The sequence below is a fragment of the Tinamus guttatus genome, unplaced genomic scaffold (assembly GCF_059628265.1).
Source record: "Tinamus guttatus ecotype Peru unplaced genomic scaffold, ASM5962826v1 Tinamus_guttatus_pri_ptg000150l, whole genome shotgun sequence".
In the NCBI taxonomy this organism is placed as follows: domain Eukaryota; kingdom Metazoa; phylum Chordata; class Aves; order Tinamiformes; family Tinamidae; genus Tinamus; species Tinamus guttatus.
This window is the reverse complement of record NW_028288684.1, coordinates 5,742,308-5,755,128: the sequence shown is the minus strand read 5'-3', so window position 1 is coordinate 5,755,128 and position 12,821 is coordinate 5,742,308. Positions and strand designations below refer to the sequence as shown.

At 35.6% G+C, this 12,821-nt stretch overlaps 1 protein-coding gene across 1 annotated transcript in view; it reads left to right on the top strand.

Moving 5' to 3' along the window:
• The window catches only part of B3GLCT (beta 3-glucosyltransferase), a 65,297-nt gene that overhangs the window by 40,293 nt on the left and 12,183 nt on the right, over window positions 1-12,821 (top strand). Inside the window, exons 4-7 of the mRNA XM_088522145.1 lie at window positions 2,203-2,314; window positions 6,204-6,340; window positions 8,100-8,163; window positions 12,380-12,511. Of these exons, the coding sequence (XP_088378271.1) occupies window positions 2,203-2,314; window positions 6,204-6,340; window positions 8,100-8,163; window positions 12,380-12,511 (445 nt within the window). The remainder of the gene's footprint in view (window positions 1-2,202; window positions 2,315-6,203; window positions 6,341-8,099; window positions 8,164-12,379; window positions 12,512-12,821) is intronic.

Sequence of the window (12,821 nt, the reverse complement as noted above, 5' to 3'; positions counted from 1 at the left end):
GTATACTGAATATCAGTTGTTTTCAGCATTCTGTGTAATCTGTGTAATTCTGTGTAAATATGAATTACTCAAACTTTATTTTTTTCAGAAGCAAACTTTTTTGGTTGGAAATTGCAACTTTATCTTCTCACCTGTACCCTCACATTTTTTTTTTCTTTTTCCAATTTTCCAAAGGATTTTTCTGTTAAATTTCATTATATTATAGAGAGCCATTTTCAATGAGAGGAATTAAAGAAGAAATAGTATAGTGTAACTGAACAGCTATCTTCCCTTAATAGTCGTGTGTGAAAAATGTTTGAAAAGTAATCTAGTGAAAAGAAATAGAAATTACGTTCTTTTTCTCAGTTGTTCACACTGTAAGATATGAGGTGTGAAAAAATGCTGAATTTTTGATTCTTCATATTGGTAACATAAAGTTGTGCCTGTGTATATTTTATATATATAATGTAATAGATAATGAATAATACCTGTTGGGGCGTTCTATCATATATTTCTTATTGTGTTTCTAAGCAGTATTCATCCTCCGCAGTGAAGAGGTGTAAGTTTCATCATCCCTTTGATAGGTTTTCATCTTATTATGCTCTGATAATAGTACAGGAAATTTTGTATATCTTGTCTTAGCTTATGCAGAAGGTTCCAAGGGAGGTTTGCTGCATTTATTCAGTACTATTACAAATATTAGGAAACAAATTCCATTTGTTCCATTTCAATTTGTTCCATTTCAGGAAGTCCTAAAGCTTCTTGATACTGGAGGCTGTCCTTTGTCTAAGTCATTTGAAATACATGACAGAGGCTCTGCAGTTTCTTGAGTCAATGTTATTCTTCCTCTGATTTAAAAAGCATTACTCAAAAAGATTCTTTTAGTTGTTTTTTTTTTTTTTAGTACCAGACTCGTCACAACGGAGGATTTATTCTACTCTCTTTTTGTTGCTGTTTTTCCATTACTTTCTATGTGAGCACGAACATGAAAATGGTGCTTGCATATTAACTAAAAATATATATATAAACCTCAAAAATAGCAAAAAGAGAATAAAAGTAAACTGAAAAACTGGAGGATCAGAATCATCTTTGTTTTCCTTTCTTAGCCCTATCTTGAGTGACTTAATGGCTACTCTTCTGAATTATTTGGTGTCCCAATTACAAGCTTTAAAAGAAATAGCTCTTGCAAGATAACTCCACCACCACGCTAATGCTTAGAAACAAAAATGCAGATGCTAGTTCATATGACAAAGCAAAAGAAATTTCTTCAGTAATCAGAAATGGAATCCCAATGGTTTTCTGTCTTGAAGAGAATTCTCAAATAACCAGTTCCTTGTGTCTCTAGCTTTGCTCAAGACTTCTAGCAAAAGAGCACAATGAAGACATAGAGCAGTTAAGAAATATGTATGTGTTGTGAGGCTGGTACTGCTTAGTTTTTGTTTATTTGTTTGAAGCGGATAGGAGAGGAGAAAGAGAGAGTAATTAAGTGATTAGCCGATGCCAGGTGTTACGGTGCAAGTTGCGCTCGTATGAAAACTACTTTCAGTAGAATGACTTTCCTCAGTTCTTTAGATATCACTGTTTTTAAGGAGGTTTGTACCTACTTAACGACAACTCCTGATCTTTATTTCTTGGGCACAGATTAACTTGTATAGAGCATTTTTTTTCTGAGGACTTCTATCAGGTGTAATCTTAAGATCTCTATCACTATGATGAAGTTTACAGTGATTAAAGTTTTCATGAAGCTTTTAGGTTTGGTTCAAGGATGTGGTCAATGTCAAACAGTGGTAATAAAAGGTGTCATTAGGCAGTTTCAGGATTACTGCAGTGGGTGGTAATGTCCAGCAGTGGGTCTCCATGGAAGAAAAATTAGGGTGCAGAGCAGAGGGTAACTTAAACTGCTGTCTATAAACTTCTGCCTTTATAGGTGTCTATTCCTATAGTGCTTGCATATTTTTGAGTTGACATTCTTTATATTCTTTTCTGTATGGGATAACTAGTAATATATAAATAGGTAGGATCGGAGGCAATATCTTCATCAGTTTACTATAGTGCTATATTACACTTTACAATACTGTAATTCTAAGTAGTAAAAGTTTCTTTCTGTGTGTAAATTTCCAAGTGGTTATATCTGGGGGAGTGGCGGTTGACTCTATGATTGTGTTCAAAAGTCAGTTTTGTAGTAAAATGTTACTTTTTTTTTTTTTTTTTTAAAAAAAAAAGCTTATCTGTTACTTATGGTGGGAATTCCTCATGGATTTTCTTCTGTGAAGAAGATACAAGAATACAAGTTGTAAAGCTTCTGGAAACACTTGGAAGATTTGATGCATCCAAGGTAAAAATAAAAATTTAGATATTTAATTTACTTTAGATTGTACTTGCATGGTTTTGGTATTATGTTTTGTGAAACAGAATTATATATACAAAATTTTGGAATTCTTATAAAACAATTTCTTTTGTCCAGAATTTCATGTTACAGCATTGTCTGTATGGTTCAGCCCCTGGCTTTTGGATAGAGACAGCATAAAATGAGGGATGATAGAGTCCTTATGTTGAAGGAGGGAATGAGCAAGGTATTGAACATGAAGCAGTACAAAGGCATGTTGGAGAGCTATTAAAACTGAATAAAAGAAGATTTTTTCTGCAGATCATCTGAAAATTATGTAGCAGCAGTAGAAAGGTGCATATCATCTACTGTGTGTCTTCTTCCTATCCATCATCAGTTCTGATTATCATGAGGCAGGATGATTTGTTAACTCTGACCAAATATGTTAGAGCATTTATTGCTTTATGTTTCTGAACTGTCTTGGTGGTAAAAAAAAAAAAGAAAAAAAAGAAAAAAAAGAAAAAAAAAAAAAAAAAAAAGGGAAGTAAAATCTTTACCTGCTGGAAAGGAAAGACCACCAAAAGACTTGTACAGCAAATAAAACAGCCAGTAACCAAAAAATAATGTAAACTTGGCAATGCAAATGGTAAGCTGTTAATATTTGGAATTCTAAATGTTCAGCCTGGTGTCTTTCATTGCCTGGACAAAAAGAAGCCAAAATATCGTGTTGGAAATATGTTTCTTCTCTTTATTGTTACTTTGATCAAGTATTGAACTGCACTTTGAGTCTCAATTTAGCTCAATTTAGTGTGTTTACTTCTGTTGCAGGTACTAGGCCTTATCATGTTTCTGCGCAATTCTCTTCTAAAATGATAACCATAATTATTTAGAGATCTTATATTTTTAAACTACTCTGTCTTCAAAATGGACTACTAAATATTTTCAGGCCTTTGGAACATACTGTCTTTCTTTTTTCAGAAGCATCTACTTCAAACTGATATCTTGAGAATACATAGATAATTTGTTTTTGGATGCTGTCCACATGCCAGTTTTCATCTCTTCCTTGCAGTACATGTAAATGCTACTGTAATAAATTATTCTGTTTCAGTCTGCATTGAAAGGGAAATGAAATGTTCTGCTTTTATACAGAGTAATGGTCATCTTAGTATAACAGTCCATAACTGATTCCTTGTATTAAATAATAGTCCATCTGTTATATAATTTAAAATGTTGAGTTAGACCAGAATGAGCTCACTCAATTTTATCATGTCAGCAGTGGGCGTAATAAGAAGCTGGCACACATTAATCACAATAAGATACGTGCAAGCAGCATATAAATAGCTGGTGAGTCTGCAGCTTTTCAGTCTGCATATTTAGAGATTAGTAACAGAACTATTAAGACTGATATGAATGTAATGTGTGCGGAAGTAGAGATGTGAAAGCACCATGGTCCTTGTGAGTTAAGTAGATACAAAAGTGAGTGGGTAAAGTCAACTTGCTCTAGCAAGCTGTATAAAATCATAGCAAGCTATGTAAAATCATCACTGCTGCCCTGAAGTGTAGTATTGATTTCATTGCATCAAATTTCTCAATATTAGTTAAAGTGTTTCAAAGATGCATAGTGCCCTTACTAAATGGAGGTGACTTTTGACGTTTTTGAGGTACAGTATTTTAACTGATCTTGTGGATGGTATTTATCCACAATATGTTTAATTATTTTTTCACTCACTTTTTTCACACATAGAATATTGATGGTCATCATACCTCTTGTAAGCTGCATTACGGGTTTCCTAGTATATAACTGATTTCATCTTCCCTTCTAAGGCTGACCCGCACACATCAACTTGTCCTATATAACACTATTTACCATTTAGATCTGAACAGATGAGCATGGAGAGTATCAGCTATAACCTAAAATGCCTTCGAGGTGTTGATTTGTGACTTAATATTTCCAGATTATGATATTCTGTGAAAGCTGGAGGAGGGTATATGAATGGCTTTAATTTTCTATATTTTAGAGAAAGGAAATTAATTTTTATTATTATTTTGGTTCCTAAGCTTGAGAGAGTTTATAGTGTTTTTTCAGTGTGAAAATGAGCATACAGTTAGGATAAGAAAAGATTTTTATGCACTAATGCAACAGAGTCAAGAGTCCGAAGGGAGTTGTCTGCAATTAGTACTGTTAAACAAAAAAGTTAATATTACCTGTTTCTCAAGTGAACAGAATTCCTGTGTTATGAATATACTGAAGCCCTGGAGGCCCTAAAGTTAGAGTTTAGAAGTGCTTGCACAAAATCCTTCTAATAATTATTTTGACTTTTGTCCAAAGAGATTATCTTTGTACATAAAAATTGGTGCATTTGCCCATCTTCTTTTACCTCCCAATATTTTCTTATTTTCTAAATCCATCCAGTGGGCAGAACTGGATCCTTCCAATAAAGAAGGGGAAAAATGGGGTCTTTTAGGCTTGAAGGTATAAATCACAGGGTAAGTAAGGTGCCAGAAAGGAGGGAGGGCTCCCAGCAGGGATGGCATCCCAGGACTTGGCCGCAGAAGTCAAAGCAAGATAAATTTCATGGTTGCTTATAGCAGTCCTGGCCACAGGCTGGCCCCACTGAAGGACCTTTGTAGACACAGGGCAAGCTCCGGAAGTGTGGGATAGATGAGTGCACAGTGAGGTGGATTAGGAACTGGCTGGATGGCAGGGCCCAGAGAGTGGTGATCAGTGGTGCAGAGTCTAGTTGGAGGCCTGTAGCTAGCGGGGTCCCCCAGGGGTCAGTCCTTGGTCCAGTCCTGTTCAATTTATTCATCAATGACCTGGATGAAGGCACAGAGTGCTCCCTCAGCAAGTTTGCTGATGACACAAAACTGGGAGGAGGAGCTGATATCCCAGAGGGCTGCGCTGCCATCCAGAGGGACCTGGACAGACTGGACAACTGGGCGGTGAAAAACCTCATGCAATTCAACAAGGCCAAGTGCAAGGTCCTGCACCTGGGGAGGAATAACCCCAGACACCAGTACAGGCTGGGGACTGACCTTCTGGAGAGCAGCTCTGCGGAGAAAGATCTGGGTGTCATGGTGGACGACAAGTTGACCATGAGGCAGCAGTGTGCCCTCGTGGCCAAGAAGACCAATGGGATCCTGGGGTGCGTTAAGAAGAGCGTCTCCAGCAGGTCGAGGGAGGTGATCCTGCCCCTCTACTCAGGGGGAGTGATCCTGCCCCTCTACCCAATCTCCGATTGTTATAAATGTTACAAAGTATTATGGCAGTGTTTGGTCTGAATGTATCTGTAATGAATGGAGCTATTATTTTGTGAAAAATAATCAGCACAAATTTGAATCTATTTTAATGAAGAGCTCAGAAACTGCCAGAAGAAAAAAAAAAAGGAAAAAAAAAGGAGAAAAAAAAAACCACAGTCTGAATTACTGTCATAATGCAAAGAACACCTCCAGTCTTGAAATATTTAATATAACCATTAAGGTGATTCAGAGGATAAAGATATTTAAAAGGTATTTGCTTTTCAGGTTCGCTAGCAGACAAGAGCTGTAGATTAAACATTTGGGAATCCAAAATGGAGATACATTCAAGCCCTGAATGTGCAATGTTTTTGAGTGCTCTGTCTAATCAGTAGACAGTAATGTCAGACTTAGTGCTCTTTGCACGAGTGGAATGCAGGGCTAAAGATGGGGAGTGAAAAGACAACATATATCTAAACATTTAAAGAACTGCCTTTTGTAATTTTTTTTTATCAAGTAGAATTTTTACCTGTCTTACCGTGAGGAATATACTTCCCATGTTCTTGTTTTCAGGTTTGCTTTATTTACCTTGAATGAAGTCTTCTTCTTCACTAAGAGGATACTGTAGGTGAACAAGATTGCTTTCTGTATTCCTTTGCAGGAGTGGTTTTTGGGTAAAGCATTGTATGATGAAGAATCTACAATAATTCACCACTATGCCTTTGCTGAAAATCCTACAATCTTTAAATTTCCAGATTTTGCTGCTGGTTGGGCACTTAGCATTCCACTTGTTAACAAGTAAGTGTTGAATTTTCAATCACTCCTTAATTGCTTATTGAGAATAATTAAAAGTTTTAAATTTACATCTTTTTCTTTTCTAGATGCTATTATTAATGCTAGCATCTAATAATTAATAGCATTAGATGCTATTTAAATTAGTTAGAATTTGCTATGGATTAATATTTTCTATAGGTAAAAGCTATGTCTACAGTACAGCTGAAGATTTTACTACAAAAAATGTAACTATCCAGTCAAATTTTAATTTTGACCTATCTTTGAATGGCGCTTATACTCCCTCAGTGCAGGATGCTCCACCAGTTAATTTATTTGACTTCGTGGATTGGTTTTGTGCGCTGAACTCTTGCTCCTGTTGACCCGATATTATCATGCCAAGCCTTTGGTTTCAATCCAAGGTGTGTAGCAAGACATTCAAATACTGTGCAAATGCATGTTAATTTATAGCTACCTCTGGGTATATCTACATAGATTTGTACTCCTACTATAGATTTACCTTGAAAAAAAATATTGACAGAATTCCATTTCTTTTTTGTTCAGCATGTTCAAATATAAGTATCATAAGTAAACACTTAAGAATTTGTTAGTATACATACACAGATAATTCTACATCCACATATATACATCCACATCTATACATCCACATATAATTCTGTAGCATTGCTGTACCTGTTAGGCATGATTTATTTTTCTTAGCTTTGCCTATCTAAAAATTAACATCACGTTAACCTGTGGCTGATACTGTTTGTGATTTTAAAAAAGAAATTTCCTCTAGACAGCTGATGTATTCCTGGATCTTAGGGTGACTCTGTAAGTGCTCATCTTATAGAGAGAACTTAGTTCTGAACTGCTTAGTTCAGATTGGATGTGTAGTTTTTAGGTAAGATTTGAAACGTTCCTAGACCTCAGAATTTGAACGCACCTTGTAGCAAAAATCAATATTTTTGCAAATGGAAGGTGCCTAAATATTGTGCTTTGGAATTCACGAAAAGAGAATGTCTGAAGTTCAAGATGGTGATCAGTCTGCAGCTACTATTGCCTTTAATCTGTTGAAAATGTTAGGCCACATCCACTCTAGATGAGATCTTCCTTCTTGGGCAGAAAAAAATGTGTTGAAATACGTGCGGAAAATGAATATTATCATCGTCACTGTGCTCGGATGCAATAAAAGTTGATATGAAAAAAGGCATGTTGCTTTTTGGGACAGTAAATACAGAAATAGGATTTTTTTTGAAGAGGATTAACAGTATGCAGTTAAGTATGATATTTTTGACAGTGATTTATTATTTTGTAAGTATGGTAGTGATTATTTTGTAATACAGTAGGACTATGGCATTAGAAGATATTAAAATGTTATTATTTAAAATACTTTAAAATATGCTAGAAAATATATCATTTAAAAATATATATTATTTTTGTGAAATATCTATAGGCAGCTCTTTATCTAGAGCAGTATTTCCCTAACCCTTTGTGTCAAAAGTCTGCTGTTGGTCTGCATTTCTCTCTGCTTGCTCTGCAGCTTACCCATGAATTATTTTTTGAAAAATATTTTTGGTTTTATAGATCAGCTACAGATTACTTATCATGATCATGAAAACTACAGTTAAGAATTGCTGATTCTAGAAACTTTTAGGCAATTTGTGTATATTTAATAGATGTAAGATGTAAGTCTATTTGTTTATGTAAAGGGTCAGTTGATGCCAGTCATACGTTCCTTTTGTTCATGCTTTTTGAAGTAAGTTTCATCATCTTTATTGTACAGGCTTGCGAACAAGTTGAAGAGTGAACCACTCAAGTCAGACTTTACAATAGATTTAAAACATGAGGTAAGCAGTGGGTTATTCCTGTGATGTGAGTAAGAAAAAAATCTCTTTGAATCTTCATAAAATAAAGAAGGAGTAACAGCTTTTTTTAAGGCTTGTTTGAAAGTTTTAATGGCACATTTAATTTATTTCCCTTCCTTTAGAATATTATGACATGTGATACTTCAAAACCATGCTGCAAGCATAGAGGAGTTCATGAAGAAAATTGCATTCCTATTAACATTACATGATTGTATACAGTGAGGTACCTTTGAAGACCTATTTTACAGAGCACGAAAAAGCCTCCAATTCATGAAGTTTCAACTAGTGCGAATGGCATCTCAAATACTAGACAGCCATGCTCACATTTTAAATTAGTGCACAAAAACTAGATATGATGGGTTTGAGGAACGTGGTAGTTGTGTCAGTGTGAACAGCCAACATTGCAACTTGTATGTTAAAAAACGTGTTTGTTTGTTTGTTTTCCACTGGTTTGCAAGAATCAACTGCCAAAAGGTGGCTGCTGGGTATTTCACAGGATAAGGGAGCTGATTTGAAGAAACAAAAGAGACATAAATAAAGACTGGGGAATTTGAAGCAACACCTATGCTACCCTTATTTCTGAAATGTGTTTTTTCTGCTTCCAACCACCCAGGGTCACCAAACTGAACACTAGAACAAGGGGAGCAGGGGAGGATGAGCCTGGGGTAGGCTATTAGATTTTGGCCTGAAATCATGTGTGATTTTGACTTTATTTTGTGTTTTTAAAGCTCTTAAAATTCATCTGTAAACTCTGGCCCCAGGCTGTATTAAGAATGTACTTAATATTACATTTTCTTATACTATAATGGTTACAAACTTCCTCATATCACATAAATTTATACTGTACTTATAGTGGATAAATCAATAGTGTATTTAAATGCATTTGGCTTTGTGCCAACAGCGTTCTTTCACTTGATTTTCCCTCCTTGTCTGAGATATTTCTAGAAGACAGTTGGACCACTGCACCCCTCGTTTTGCTTCATGAAACAAGCCAGCAACCTTGCTGGCCTGCATTCCTCTTGTTCATTTTTTAAATATAAGAACTTACATCTCACACTGGTCATCTTCTTGGGCGTGTTATCTTGAAGCCCAGTATTCCAGGCTACCTCAGTGCTGACAAAATCTCTAATTGAAGTGCCATCAAAAAATGTCATTAGCAGACTCTTAATTTGTGCACCATGGTAGTTAATGAAGACCTATTGATGGCAAAAAAATTTCCATCTCTCTTCATATTCAATTAGCAATTCTTTGCCTGTGTTCCATTTCAGATTCACTGCTGTTGGTAGCTTACTTCAGCCCTATGCTTATCATTTCTACACAGTCTCTTGTCATCTCTCCCTGGAGACAGTTCTGTTCCCCCACATTTGTTTTATAAATCACCATTTCCTCTTTCTTCAATCTTTTTTTTATCTTGCTACATCCTTCTCACATGAGTCATGATTGACAGCAAATCAAAAGATATAATCTGAGATCTTTAATGTTTGTGTATAATGTTTAAATTCATGGAGGATGATAAATGTCTTGGTTTTAAATATCTTGGTTTGACAGAGCCCTAATAACATGTGCTTCTAGTCCTTGATATTCTCTGTATCTTTTTTTTTTTTCCTTTTCTTCTACTACATCCCTAATGCTTATATCACTTTCCATATGGAAAGCCAAACTTACAAATATGTGAAAAGCCTTTTATCAAGCTGGTTTTCATTTGTAGATTTTTTTTCTAGACTTTTTAAAATGTATGTAATACAGCACATTCTCTTCACTCTGATGGTTACTCAAAACCAGCAGTGAATGATTATTTTTGTATAGCTATTGTTAGATATGAACAAAAGACTTATGTATTTTATGTCTTTTTATCTTCAGGCTATTCTTGCTGTTTTAGGTACTGTCTATCTTCCTCTTCTGTAGCACCAAAAATGGCATTCTTACATCTCAAATATGGTAGGCTAAAACTATACTAAGGGATTATTCTATGAAAAATCTGCTTTCTGAGCACATCATGAACTTTCATAAATGATGAGTGCATAACTCAAGTTATAATTAAATATTTTTTGTGAAGCATGAACATTGCTTTTTTTGTTGTTGTTGATTCATGTATTAGACATAGCTGAATTCTGAGATAATACACTCTTAAAATGTGTTTCAAACTCTTTATAAAATCACATCCTTTGCTCTTATGTAGCCTTCTAACCAAGGCAGGGTCAGGAACAGTTTACATGCCATAAGGGGAATATAGTAACAAGGTAAAAAGATAAAACAGTGAAGAAACAGACCACTCACGGCAAGGCTAAGAGAAGGTAGAATTAATTAGCAAACTACAAAACTCATCTGGATTTATTAGAAACCTACAGCTGAGTTGCAATAGCTTAAAAAGTTGCTATCAACTGAGCAGTAGTAATAACATGTTTGCATGCACAGCTCCCAGACATCTGCATTCCCCTTAATTATAAGAAAAATACAGACATTTAAACCGTTTTCAGTGTAATTAAGCTAAATATGTTTTACTTTGCAACTGAGGTGGGCTAGGAGCCTGTGTGATTACGACAGTTCAGTTATAACCAGCAGTTTGTAGAAATGTCATCAGCTGGTTGTGTTCTGTTGTGTGGCTATATCTGGTGTCCAGAATCTGCCAGAGCTAGAAGCTGAATTTTCAAGAATATGAGACTGTTTTCAAACCTGTCCCCGAGCCCTGGCAGTGCCTGAAACAAACTGGCATCTGTTACATTCCCATTCAGTGCCAGGAATGACTTTGTGTAGGTTGATGAGGTTTTTTCAGGAGGTTGATCTGAACGAGATGGGCAAAAAGGAACTAACCTCTGACTTGAAATACTTAAAGTCTATAACTGGTTTGACCTCCTAGCTATGTCTAGACCATATGTAGTACACTTAGTGTGCCCTGAGTGCTTCCTGAACACTGTAGGGAGGAGGAAGGAAGGATCTGGCTCTTCTAATAACAGCTTAATGAAAACCTGCGCCTTACAAAGAGCATGATTTGGGTGCTGGTCCCTACATAACATTGAGGTTTGAAGCTCCTCGTTCAAACCGCCTTGAAGCAGGTTCCTGCTTCCCAAGCAGGCGTAAGATGGAGGGAGAGTTATTTTCTCATTGGCTTTGGTCTGTGCTGGTTCTAGTCCCATATTTTAGTGAAGAGCTTGTTTCCATGTAAGAATCATTGAGAATATGTTAAAGAAGAACTGGAAGCAGCAGCTAGAATCCAAGAGGAATTTTCCTCCCTTGGAGGAGATCTCTCCTCTGTGCTGTAGAGTCAGGCTCCTCTTTGCTACTCTATCTTGTTGGCTCCATGAATCTCAGTTTTCACACAATAATTCCACTTTGTGAGGAAGTATATCTGGTTTGTTAGCTTGGGCACCCTTTTGAAATGGAGGAGCCGTAACTTCTGATTGAAGTAGCAGAAACAAGCCCAAAATACATATCTCTATTTTGAGCTTATGCTTAAACAGCTTTTATACAAAAGGAAAATGCTTTCCGATTTTGAGATACCTGTCCTCGAAAGAGATTAAGCATTCACGATCCAAAGTAGATGGCAATGCCACTGAGCAATCTTGACTTCACTGAATGCAGAGAGATTTCTTCCCTTTACATTTTTAAGAACTTTTTTTATTATTACTTTTTTTAAAAAAGTGGCTGAAATGAGGTTAATTTTTTAACTAACCTGAGATAGGTAGCCAACATGGACGATTCCTGACTGAAAACTTAGTCTGGCCAAGCTACAAGAAACTTTGCAACTTTTGAGTTTCATTATTGATTTTTAAATAATTTTAAATTGTCACCAAAGAATGAGGCTCTTTTGCAACACAGCATATTGCCACATAGAAGGAATAGTGCTAGCTTTTTATTTTATTGAAAAGAAGATGCCAATATTCATTTCATCCCTTCTCCTACAAATTTAGAGATGAGTTGTTTTCATATGCTTAAACATGTGAATCCAATTTTAATTCTTTAAACCTTGACCATCCATAAAATTTCCGTTACAGCAAAAAATTAGATTTTGGCTCTAGAAATGTGAAGGAGTAAGATATGCAGCAAGTTAATCAATCAAGACACAAATCCTCAATGACATCCAATATTTTTAACTGTTTCTTATTAAGTTTATCCTGTAATACAATAATTTGTGTGCTTGCCCTGGGAATTTTTATCTAGTTACTCTACTCATTGATATAAATGTTTTGCATTTTGATAGATTGCACTATATATTTGGCAGAAAGGGGATGGACCACATCTTACTCCCGTGCCTGAGTTCTGTACAAATGAGGCGAACTCATATAAGGTTGATCATTGTGCAACAACATTCAGTAATTTTCTGCCACTTTGTGTAAGTACCATGTTTTAAATACCACTTGCTTAGCAAAAGTAAAACCCTTAATAAAATGCATAATACTTGACTTAAAAATATCTCACATGTTAAGAAAATGATTTTCAATAAAATCAAAACAAAAAAGAACTCTGTTAGCATTTTCTTTTGTTTTACTTTCAGCCTTCTGTCATGCACAGTATTTCCTGGCAAGCAATTACCACATATGATTTAATCACAGTGTTTGAGCAGCCCATGGTCTTTACAGTATTTCTCCCTATGATTCTATGATATACTAACAGCCAGATAGTCTCATTTTAGAAATGGGAAT